The 12586-nt window shown below is 41.9% G+C and overlaps 1 protein-coding gene across 2 annotated transcripts in view; it reads left to right on the forward strand.

Moving 5' to 3' along the window:
* SLC4A4 (solute carrier family 4 member 4) overlaps positions 1–12586 on the forward strand; it is a 392678-nt gene that overhangs the window by 358394 nt on the left and 21698 nt on the right. For both annotated transcript variants that reach the window (XM_027854521.1, XM_027854522.1), the window contains exons 19-20: positions 6941–7119; positions 8213–8285. In XM_027854521.1, coding sequence (XP_027710322.1) covers positions 6941–7119; positions 8213–8285 — 252 coding nt within the window. The remainder of the gene's footprint in view (positions 1–6940; positions 7120–8212; positions 8286–12586) is intronic.

Consider the following 12586-nt stretch of genomic DNA (forward strand, 5'->3'; position numbering starts at 1 on the left):
TGTGTGTGTGTGTGTGTGTGTGTGTGTGTGTGTGTGTGTGTGTGTGTATATGTCAGGGTTGTCCACATGTCCTGCAATCCCTTTAGCTCTGAATCTAAGATCCTACGATTTCAGGAATGAAACACACATATTCAGAAATGCCTTTTAATTAAATGCAGAAATGGTCTTTCCTACATCCACAAGCAAACATTCGACCTCTTAGGGTACACATTTTGTATTTACTTACATGTATTGTATTGTTTCTTTCAGGCAGGTAGGTGGTGCAGTAGATAGAGCACTAGGCTGAAGTCAGGGAGGCCTGAGTTCAAATTTAGACTCAGCTTACAAGCTATGTGACCCTGGCAAGTTGCTTAACCTCTGTTTGCCTCAATTTCTTCAACTGTAAAGTGGGGATAATAACAGTACCTGCTTTGCAGGATTGTTGTGAGGAATTTGAATAAGATAATATTTGTAAAGCACAAAGTAGGTACTGTATAAAATGCTTATTCCCTCCCCTTCCTTTCCCTCCCTCTTCCCCTTTCCCAGTATTCATGATGCCGCTTCCCATGCCCCTCCAGGTACAAGGAATAAGAACAATAATCAGCATCTGTACAGTGCTTTCAGGTTTACAAAGCCTTGCCCATGGGTTCTCTCATCAGCTCTCTCTCTTCTCTGTGGAAGTCTCCTTAGACCAGACTATCACACACCTGGACAGGTCCCTTGTCTAATCTACCTGAGGCTTCCAGCAGTTCCCCACAGACTGCTTTGCTCACAGTATGACCCAAGTCAATTCTTGTTGGTTTAATGCTGTCATTTTCCAGATAGCAATTACTTCCCTGAATAGCAGTTTGGAGAATTCATGGTTCTAGGGTCGGGGGACCGTGAAAGTTTGAGAGTCACTTGCAAATCTAAATCTAGTAAAGTCACGCCACTGCTCTTGCTACTTTTGGCTGATTTAGCAAACAGTTAAGAGCAAGAATGGTTAGCATGAAAGGAAGAAGGAGGAGTCCTTCAGAGGAGAAAGCTTGCAGCTGACATGAAGGACAGCTCTGATGTCTCCCCATCTGGGTTTCCCTTTATCACTGAGCCCTTTTTCAGCTTCATATTATAGTGCACTCTCTTTTACATACAAGTAAGCATTCGGGGGGCCAAGGGAGCCATTGACTTATTGATGGAAGTAACTGTGACGTGAACCAACTGGTCTGGCCATTCTTCCCAACCAGATTTGTTTACTGTCAATACATTTATCCCCTGGGGAAAGAGCTAGGGTCTTTCCCACCCAACTGGCCATTCAACAAGCATTTATAAAGTGCCAGCCACTAGGAATTCAGAAATAATCATGAAGCAGTTGAGACATAGGTCAGAATTCATTGTTCAGTCGTTTTCAGTTGTGTCCTATTCTTCTGATTCCAGTTGAGATTTTCTTGGCAAAGAGTGGTTTTCCGTTTCCTTCTCCAGCTCATTTAACTGATGAGGAAACTGAGGCAGAGAGGGCTCAGTGACTTGCCCAGGGTCACACAGCTAGTAAGTGTCTGAGGCTGGATTTGAACTTAGATTTTCCTGACTCCAGGCCTGGCGCTCTATCCACTGAGCCACCTAGCTGCCCTTCCTGACACATAGTAAATACTTAATAAGTTCCTGTTGATTTGCCTTAACCTTCCTGGGTCTCAGTCTCCTTATCTGCAGAGGGAAGGGCTTGGATAGACGTCCTCTAAGACCCCTTCTAGCTCTGAATCTGCGATCCTCAATCATGGAGGCTCCCTGGGCCTCAGTTTTGCCACTTGCAAAATGAAAAGTTGGATGAGACAGAGTTGTCCTTCCCCTCACCCTTCAGAGTAGCCCATGCTGTACTTGTCCATAAACATGTTCTCTGAGCGTGTGGTCTTCCAGCTCCCTGTGCGTGAAGGCCTGGTGTCCCAGTGAAAGGAGAGCTGTGTTCTACTTGGCTGTAACCAAATCTCCAGGATCGCCGTTGCTTGGCTTCCAGTGTAAACCATCATCTCCCTGCCTTGGAGCCAGCCCTCCCACGCCCTCTCCTGGGCCCTCCCATCCTGCTGTTGCCTTTATCCCTTCCATGCTGTGCCCATCGGCTGTTCCCTTTTCACAGACTCCATAGGGGTATTCAGGATCTGATTTCTTTATAAATAAAGTGGAGAGATGGAACCAGCGAAATAACACTTTAGAAGAGTTTAAAATATTTATTCAAGGAGTAAAAAAACTAGACATTGTATTAGATTGTCTGCTTTTCCAGTCAGAAAATGTTTTTTGACCATGGAAAGATGTTGTTTTAAGCTAGTTATATTTCTGATTCAGGGGTGATTAATTATTTTTATGACTTGTCCCAGTTTAATCAGAATTATTTTCTGATGTGAGAAGCAGCTTTGCTTATTCAGCAGTAATTTAGTACTCTGTTAGAGGGTCCTTTGGTCTAGTTCTGCAAGCATTTTTATTAACTGCCTACTACGTGGTAGGTATAGTACTTGGGATACAGAGACAAAGTAAAACAGTTGTTGACCTTAAAGAGATCACTCTCTATTGAGGGGCACAAGATGGACACATACAAGCAGATAGCTAAATAGGTGCATGGATAGATGGATGGATGGATGGATGGATAGATAGACAGACAGACAGACAGACAGATAGATAGATAGATAGATAGATAGATGGACAGACAGATAGATAGATGGATAGATAGATAGATGGTTAGATGGATAGAAGGATGGATAGATAGATAGATAGATAGATAGATAGATAGATAGATAGATAGATAGATAGATGGATAGATGGATAGATAGATAATCTATATAGATGTAAATATAGATATATAAAAGTACTTCCAGGAGTAGACAAGGAGGGTACAATTCTACTATGAGGGGCAATTTGTTAATATAATGCAAGATCCAATGAGCACAATGGAAGGGTGGGGAGGAGGGAGATAGAGATAACCCTTGATAATATTAATATTTAACATTTATAGAAAGCTTTAAGTCTTAAAAAGTACTTTTCATATATCATCACATTCCATCCTCTGTAATTTTACAGATGAGGATACTGAGACAAAAAAAGATTAAGTGACAGCTAGCAGGTATCTGAGACAGAATTTAAACTCAGGTGTAGCTGACCCCAAGTCTCTATCCACTGGGCCATCCCCCTGCTTCTAGCCCTCGATGAGAATTATTTTTCTGATTTAACAATTCAGTTCAGTTCAATATCATTGAGTACTTTTTATATGTCAATCAATAAACATGTGTTAGTGCCTCCTATGTGCCAGGCACTGTGCTAAGCACTGGAAATACAAAGAGGGGCAAAAGATGATCCCTGCCCTCAAGGAGCTAACAGTCTAATGGGGGAGCTATGTAAATGGATGTGCTTGAACCTATATAGACATGTGAGTTTTTATATGCAGACATATATTTATACAACTTTTGGGAACTGGAGAATGAGGAGGACAGGGATGGATAACCACATGTGTCCACAGCTAAATCTTAGCAGGGTTCAAGATGGAGTTACCACCCACACCTAAGTCCTAAATGGTGCTCATTGACTTTGTGTGCTGTTCAGGTCCCTCCACTCCATCTGAGTAGTCTAGAATACTCTCAAGCACCCCCCACCCCTCCCTGTTCACATAATCATAGCATTTACATCTGGAAGAGACCTTCTAGGCCATCTAGTCTAAACCCCTCATTGTACAAAGGAGGAAACTGAGGCCCAGAAAGGTCACGTAGGTAACAAGTGGAAGAACCAAGACTTAAATTTAGTTCTTTGGGCTCCATTTTGAATTCTCTCTCTCTCCCACATCGTGGGGTTTTATGTTGGATTTCTTACCACCAACCAAAATCTGTCTTCTACAAGATGGCAGCCAGCAGTTGCCTTTCAGTATTAAGGATCTCAAACCACATTTTCAAACTTATGTAACTTGTTTGGTCTACACTAACCTTACTGGGAGCAGAAAAAAGCAATGTTACTGTCCACGGCTTACCAGACGAATAGGTATTACAATCGCCTAACATTTTGCAATCATGAAATCGTTTCTCTAGTGCACCGGGTCAAACTCAGATAGAACCAGGAGCCACCAAGCTGTACATAAGGATCCCAGTCGTTTGTTTGATGTCTTTACTCTAATGACATCCATGCTGCCCAGAGCCAGCTTGGGGGACATAAACAGAACAGGGATGGGGGAAAATAAAAAGAAACAGGATTACCTTGGGAAATGTTATCAGAGATTATTGAGGGACTTGAAAATAAGGTCTATGGGGGAGCATCTACAATGTAAGAAATTTGTAACTGGGTATGTAGCTGGAACAAGAGAAGACTTATGAGTTATCCAACTCATACATTAACATTTCCATCAATAGCAAGTGAAGAAAAGGACTAGAATACCAATTACGGCTGATATTTACATAGTGCTTTGGAATTGGCAAAGTATTTCACACACGTTTCATTTGAGCCTTAGGAGCGACTTTAGGTGGTATTATTCCCATTTTACAGATGACATAAAGATGTAGGACGAGTGGGAGTCATTGTCAGAGTCCAGGACTTTTTCCACTTCCCGTTATATAAGATGAAGGTGGCTTAACTAATTGAAGGTGTCAAATTGATCCCAGGGGTTTTAAACTTGTGTTAATTGAGAGAACATAACAAATGGAAAAATCAGAAAGGGGGAGGGGAGGAAGAATTCAAGTTTAGGTATGCTGAATTCGTAGTAAAGTCGGGACATCCAAGTGCATATGTCCAGCCGACCCTTGGAAATGCACTTAGGCCAGGGTGTGCTGGTAATTGTTCAACAACCAGTTGTCCGGGGGAAAAAAGTACAATGACACACTTTTAAATTAGATTAAGTTGATATTTTCTCCTTAACTTTCCCAAGTCACAACAACAAATCAAGCCCTGATTTATAGTGTTTGCCAATTTCTGAGAGGGCAAATGCTGACACAGAAAATTTAACAATCAGTTTTCACAAGCTGTTATGTAAACCATTGACCAAAGCCTGCAAGAGAGATCAGGATTGAAGAGAGAGATTTTGGGGTCATCTGCATAGAGTTGTGATTGAAAACTTGGGAATAGATGAGATACCTGTTAGAAATACGCTTGACATCTAAAATTTAGTATCAAGAAAGTTTATTACAGAGAAAGTCCAGAGGATTAGACGTTTCTGGCCAGAAGTGGGCTCCACCCCTCTTAGGGAGGGATGGGCCCTGAGTGCAAGGACAAGCATGCTTTTATTACATTCAAATTCGGCACAAAACCTCTCAGGCCCGGATTGGTCCATCCCTTCCCGGGTTACACCCCCAAGGTGGGGCCACATCTAAACTTCAGAGGGGACTGCCCCCTTTTTACTTTGTCAGTGCATTGGTCAACTCCTCCCTTCCTTCTCCCATATTAAGTCCCCCAAATCCCTTGAAAAGTACCTCAATGGGACTGGCTATGGGAATTCAGGTAACAGGAGTTAGGATGATGATTGAAAGAGTTAGTAGTCATTCCTCCCCCTCTGGTAAAGAATGCAAACTCACTCTTTGCCAACAAGAACAAAAAGTGTGGAAATATAATTCTTGTTGAGAAAAAGAGGAGGGAATTGTGAGAATCAGGTAAAGGTTGTATTTCCACAGAGAAAGAGAATAATGCAGAGATTTAAAGAACAGTTAGAACACTGTAGGGGGGTGAGGGCTTAACCGATAAGAAGTAAGTTGATGGCTCTAAAATGACTCCAAATTCAAGATAAAGGTCGAGTCAGCTCAGACTAGTTAGGATCAAACTGAGGACACCTGAAAAATGTTAGTGCACCTGCTTAATGAACTTCATTACTATTATCTGGCACACCCCGCATAAAATTAGAGCCTCATTAACGAGTCGTGGGATGTATGTCCAAGGGAGGGGGAACATACTTGAGCATATCAAGGGGAAACATGTAAGGCGGGGTGTAACCCGGGAAGGGATGGATCAATCCAAGCCTGAGAGGTTTCGTGCAGAATTTGAATGCATAAAAGCAAGCTTGCCCTTGCACTCAGGGCCCATCCCTCCCTAAGAGGCGTGGAGCCCACTTCTGGCCAGAAACGTCTAATCCTCTGGACTTGCTCTGTAATAAACTTTCTTGATACTAAATTTTAGATGTCAAGCGTATTTCTAACATACCCAAGGGAAAATATGTTAAGAAAGAAGAGTAGAGGGTCAAAGACTAAATCTTGGAAAACGTCAATATTATTATTATGGAATATTACAAGAAATTATTAAGAAAAATTGCTCTGAATTTTAGAACAAGAGAATAAAATAAAAAGATGTCCTCCACATTTAAGGGCAGGAGGACGAAGGGGACTCATTCAGTTTTCCAAACTGTTTTTAAGACAGTTTGCTAAAAAAAAAAAAAAAAGACAGTTTGCTAGGTACCAGGAATTCAAAGACAAAGCTAAAATAGCTATTATCTTCCTGCTTTCTCCAGGGGAATATGGCAAAAAGAGTCAAGGGAAATAGAGGAAAGGAAAAGCACTACCAATTGAGAAGATGGGGAAGGCTTCAAGAAGGGGGAAGCCCTTGACTTTGAGGAAGATTAGAATTCTAAGAAGCAGAGGTGGGGGTGGGGCAGGTTATTCTCAGCTTGAGGGAGGAGGAGGGGAGGGGGAAGGCAGGAGATGAAGTGGAGAGCGCTTGAGAACGGAAGCAAGTTTCAGCATCAGTCTTCTGAACTCATGATTGATTATTTCATGGATCCAAATTGTGAAGTGTTTCATCATGGCTTCCTTTGCATTATTGTGGTCACCATGTACATCATTCTCCTGGCTTGCCTCATTTCGTTTTGCATCAGTCCCTACAAGTCTCACCAAGTTTCTCTTAATTCTTCATAGTCATATATTCCATTCTCCAACCCCCCCCCCCCACGCCCCGTTTATCCTTTCCGTTTCAAGAGGCCATTGGATATTCACCCAAAAGCCGTTGGTTCTCACAATAACTTTGTTTTTCCTCTCTGCAGAAGGGAGCTGGCTACCATCTGGATCTCTTCTGGGTGGCCATTCTCATGATTGTATGTTCCTTCATGGCTCTCCCGTGGTATGTGGCTGCTACCGTCATCTCCATTGCTCACATTGACAGTTTGAAGATGGAGACGGAGACGTCTGCACCTGGAGAACAACCCAAGTTTCTAGGAGTCAGGTGTGCTAAGCTAGAGGAAGAAGTCCTAATACTTATGTAGATTCCAGGGACCATAACACATATGCATGCAATTCTTCATTTTGAGCAAATGAAATTGAAGCTAGGAAAAAGGCCAATTGGGATTAGCCCATTCCTACAAATTATATTCTAGGAAGGATTTAATTTTTGGCCACAGCATGATCCTTGATGGCTTTTTTGAGTTCACCCAAGGTTGGGACTCTTTAACCAATTTTCCTTTTATGGTGAAAGACTAAATGTTGGCACATTGTCCTAAGGGCTTGATTTTTCCAGAGGACATTTCAGGGGTGTCATATTTACCTAGAGAGAATAGAAAGACCACCTTTTAGCTTTATTGAGATCTCAATGAAGCTTTGAATCAGAATTTTGACCCTTAATAAGCATCTTCACAATGGAATTTTCTGCCTTGAAACTCACCACTGAAAAGTTTTGACCTGGACCAGTTGAATCAAAGTGACTCTAAAGGCATGGGGGTAGGACCTGTATCATGCCTGTTGTATACTTTCCAGAGGTCTCTCCTTGTATGTGCTTGCTTGTAGAGCCCCGAGAATGGAGTCATTCTAGCCAAAATGGCAGTGATGGACCAGTTCTTTGGGAAGCGGGTTCTGGGTGTGAATGATATTTTTTAAAAGTATCACTAATTTGGAAAGGAACCCGATCAGACCTGTTACTGTCCCGTGGGTTGTTTGTCAGCCAGCATATAAGACAATATCATAGTGGTCTCCTGGGAAAGAAAAATCTGTAGATGGTCAAAGTGCTTTAAAAAAAATTATGAATACAAAGAAGCCAGTAACTGACAAGCAGAGAGTGATTTTTCTTTCCTGTCTCTTATACACAAACCTGTCGATCAAGAGCAAAGAATTTAGCAGGAAGATTTTTCATTTATCACATCAACCATTCAAATCCATGCTCCAGTTTAACGAGCCATTCAGTTGGTAATCTTTTTTCAACTGTTGAGTTTGTACATTGCCCTGAAGGTTCAACACTGACTTGGATAGCTCATGTTCTTTGGGGGAAGTAAAGGGCTAGGAACGTGTGTGTGCAAACAGGAGGTAACCATTTGGTTTGATTTCAGGGAACAAAGAGTCACGGGAACTCTTGTGTTTATTCTGACTGGCCTGTCAGTCTTTATGGCTCCCATCTTGAAGGTAAATATTCCAGATACTCTCTTCTTCTTCTTAGAACACTGATAAAGTGACGCATTAAAAGGAGAATCCTTCTCAGGTATATGGAAGTTTGTGATGATTGCTTACGGAGACATTGAGGCTTGTGGCCATCTGGGATGGAAGCTCCAGTTCCCCATTTTGATCTGCCTTTACCTCCATTTATTTCCCTCACGCTTTATGATGCTCTCATCACTTTCCTTCTCCCCCACCCCTTATTACCCTCTCTTAATACTGTCCATTATCCCAACCCCCTTACCTGCCCTCCCTTCCCCCACTCCTTTCAGCCCCTAGATTGCCAGGAAGCTGGGGTGAGCCAAGGTCAATACGGACCACCTCTTTTTATTCTATTTGCTGTTCTTGCTGACGGTGCTCCCACTGTCTTTGTCTCCAAAGATAGTTGCACAAAGAAAGATTAGAGAAAATGACTGGCCTATAATTAGAAAGCTTAAGAAATAAACTTCTAGCAGAGAAAAATTACAGGGTAGATTGAGAAATTTAGTGTAAGGCATTGTGAAAGTTTGCAGGATGGCGTGCATAAATACCTGCATAGATAACAGGGAAGCTATGGTGGTGAAAGTCTCTAAAGAAGAGTGAGAATCTATGCTGAGATATAATCAGCTTCCTCTTCCCTTTCTAGTTCATCAAGTTTTAAATGAAGGAAAAATCTGAAGTAAGTGAGGGGATTGATTGGCACCTTTAGCCTAATCCTCTAACCCCCTTCTTACCTCTTATCCAGATCCAGCTTGTTTTTTCTTGGTTTTTCCATGACATCAAAGCAATTAATTGAAAAGTGGAAAATTCAATCAGCTTGTTGCTTCTTCTCCAGAAGCCAAATTACTGGTTTAATTGATATTTTTGAGTTGAGAGAGGCATGGCCTTGCCTGCAGCAACTGGGAATCTGTTTACAAGTGATATATTTTTGGTCACGTATCCCCTCCTTTTATGGATGAAGAATTTGAGGCCTAAAAAGTCTAAGGGACTTTTCCTGGGTCACACATCTCCTGAACCCTGGTCCATTCTTTCCCCTAATACTCCAGAATACCACCAAAAAGAGTCTTTCATGGAGAGAGACCTATTAACTAGTGCATGTAGAAATGGTCAGAGATTTCCTGCTGATGTTCTAGCAGGCCAAATTGGGGCCGTTCTAAACATTTTTCTATTATTTTCTGTGATTGAATAGGCTTTCTCATGAATGATGGGACAAGGCCCCAGGTTTCAATAGTCCAAATACCCCCAAGCAATGTTTTGCATTTCAATGTTGTTTCCAGTGCTTGACCTTCAATCCTGGAGAATCTGCTAGATGACCGATGATTCCAAAGGGACACGGAGAATGTGAATTACTCTTTTTAGGAAGAGGTGACACATCACATTTTCACCAACGCTGCCTTCAAATCCCTACTTCAGGAAACTTGTTTCCTCATCTTGCCATCCAGTAGGGCCCTTGACCACTGGGGACCGAAAGACATTCTCTCTGTTTTTCTGGCTGTCCCTCTTCCCCCTCCCTTTCCATCCTTCCCTTCCCCACCCTCCTCTTTTCTCTCTCCCCCTTCCTCCACCTCCTTTCCCCTCTCTCCCTGTCCCTTCACTCTCTTCCCCTGCCCCTCCTCTCTCTCTTTCTCTCTCTCCCCTTCTCCCTCCCTCTCTTCCCCTCCTCCCCTCTCCCTTTCCCTTTCATTCTTTCCCCCTCTCTCTTCTTCTCCCCTCTCCTTTTCCGTTTTCCCTCTCCCCTTCCCCTTTCTCTCCCTCTCCCTCTCTCTTCCCTCTTTGTCTCTGTCTCTGTCTGTCTCTCATACCCATGATTTTTTTCACCTAATTTTCAAACCATTCTGGTCCCATGATGAATTGATGAGATATAAGGGCATATGTTTGTGTGGTAGGGGTTGGGTTTAGGAGGGAAAAAGTGATAGAGAAAGAGCCACAGAGAGAGACCAAGACAGAGAGAAATAGACAGAGAAAGAGAGTATCAATCAGTAAACGTCCAGCACTTTCTGTGTGCACTCAACATTCTCTTAGGACAGACAACATGCATACATCATTGCCTATGTAAAATATATACAGGAAGACCCAGGTTCGAGTCCAGCTTTTGTCTGTGGGACCCTGTCTGGGCATATCACTCAACCTGGACAGGACAAAACTCTCTAAGACAACATGTTGTAGCAGAATGCCTGCCTTGGTGGAGGCATTTCCTCCTGGGGAGTTTCCTAGAAATATGAAATCACAGGTCCACTAAAAAACAAAGAAGGAACACCAAAACATCTTGGGGAAAAGCTCAGTAAGTTTAAAACAACAGAAAAAGAGTTGGCCATTTGATTGTGGAGAGTGACATCATTTCATCTCTCAATATACAGATTAGGGTATTGGGATAGCCTTGGCTTCAGCACGCTGTGACTTTGGGAAATTTTCTTGTAGATCAAGTCAGGCGGATTTGGAATAATGTGTTGGTGTCCCTCCAGACTCTTAAGTTAGGAGTGCTCAGTTCATAGTCCTTTTGCAGTCGTTGAAAAAATGTATTGTATTTGTTTTCATCAGCCAAAATCTCCCTTCCCCACTCCCCTCCTGCCCAATTGAGAACACTAGACTTTTGAGCTCGTTTGTAAACCAGGCACTAAAACTCATGAAACAAATGGGCAGAAGTCAAGGTCAACATCTCACCTCTCTCATTTGCCTCAATGGAGCTTGGTTGCCTATTAACTTGCAGTGATTACATTTGAGTGAGGAAGTTGACTCCCAGTCACTGCACTCTCTTCTAGGCAATGGATGACTTTTAAATAAAAGCCCTGTGGCTATTTTACAGTATTAGTGACCACACTTATGGGATCTTGGCTTTGGAGCTGGCATGAACCTCACAGCCATCTGGGCTGATCCCCCTCAATTTAAAGATGAAGAAATTGAGACCCAGAGAATTCAAGTGACTTGTCCTGCCAAGGTCACAGAAGAAAGAGTGAGAATTTGAACCTAGGCCCTCTGACTTTGAACCCCACGTTCTTTCCCCGTTATCTTGCTGCCTAATGGGCAGCTAATAGGAATAGGATCAATAGAAAAGACAAAATGTTAATTAAATCAGGAGTTCTTAACTTTTTGTGTGTCATGGACCCCTTAGAAATTGATAAAGACTATGGACCCCTTCTTAAAATATAATATTTTTAAGTGCATAAAATATATAAGATTCTAAAATAAATCAATTTTTGAAATAATATATATGTATACACATATGCATACATACATACATTTACATGTATATGCACATACAAGTTCAAGACCTACAGATGAAGAACCTCTGCCTTAAATGTAGGCAATCCTCTATTACATTCAACAGACTGGGTAGAAAATTCCATTCCTTCTCAAATGTGGTGACCCCAGAGGATCCTATTAATGTTTTCCTATGCATTAAATAGCCTGAGTACCTGTTTTACCATATCTGCTTATACATGTGAAAAGAAACCCGTGTTCATGATTCTTTTGATTGAAACTTGACTTTTTCAGAACTAAATGTGCAGAATTACAGGAGGTTCACCAAGTGTTTGCTGTTCAGCAGCCTTCTCCTTGATTTGGCCAGGGTCAAGGCTATGACCTGAGAAGCCCTGGCTTTCAATTGCTGATTCAGTAGGACAGCAAGGAGGAGACCAAGAATGACTAGATTGCCAAACTGACTGGCTTGAGAACTGATTTCCTCCTTCAGTGTTGGTTCAGCTACTCTATCCTGTAAGGGACTTAGGCTAAATGACCGAGAGATGGAAGAAAGGTCTTGGTCTTGCTTTTGAAAGTTGGTTACACAAATCTAAACAAGTGAAGTTTCAGAGTCAGTCCGCTGCTAATTTGGAGGCTCTTAATGGAATTAGTTGTTGTTTTTGTTGTTTTAGCATAAACTGTGTTCAAAGCTCTACCTTTGAGATTTGTTTGGTGACTTTATCAATCAATCATTGAGCATTTATTAAACTCCTACCATAGTAACATCAGGCACTGTGTTAGATGCTGGCACTTAAATCCAATTCATGTGCATGTCAAGACATCACTCTTGTGACATCATCGGTCCTCTTTGAGAAGGAAGGACAAACAATGACAATAATAAAGACAAAAGTGAAACAGTCCCTGCCCTCAGCAAACTTACATTCTGTTGGAAGATATGTGTATATAAAAGTGTATACATCTACATATCTATATCTACATATCTATATCTATATCTATATATCTATAGGTATGTCTATATCTATCTATCTATAAACTATATGCAAAGTGTTCCTATGGTGATTTTTGGGAGAGAGGCCCTCGTAGCTGGGGGGACT

Source organism: Vombatus ursinus, unplaced genomic scaffold (genome assembly GCF_900497805.2).
Source record: "Vombatus ursinus unplaced genomic scaffold, bare-nosed wombat genome assembly UNPS02010461.1, whole genome shotgun sequence".
Taxonomy (NCBI): Eukaryota; Metazoa; Chordata; class Mammalia; order Diprotodontia; family Vombatidae; genus Vombatus; species Vombatus ursinus.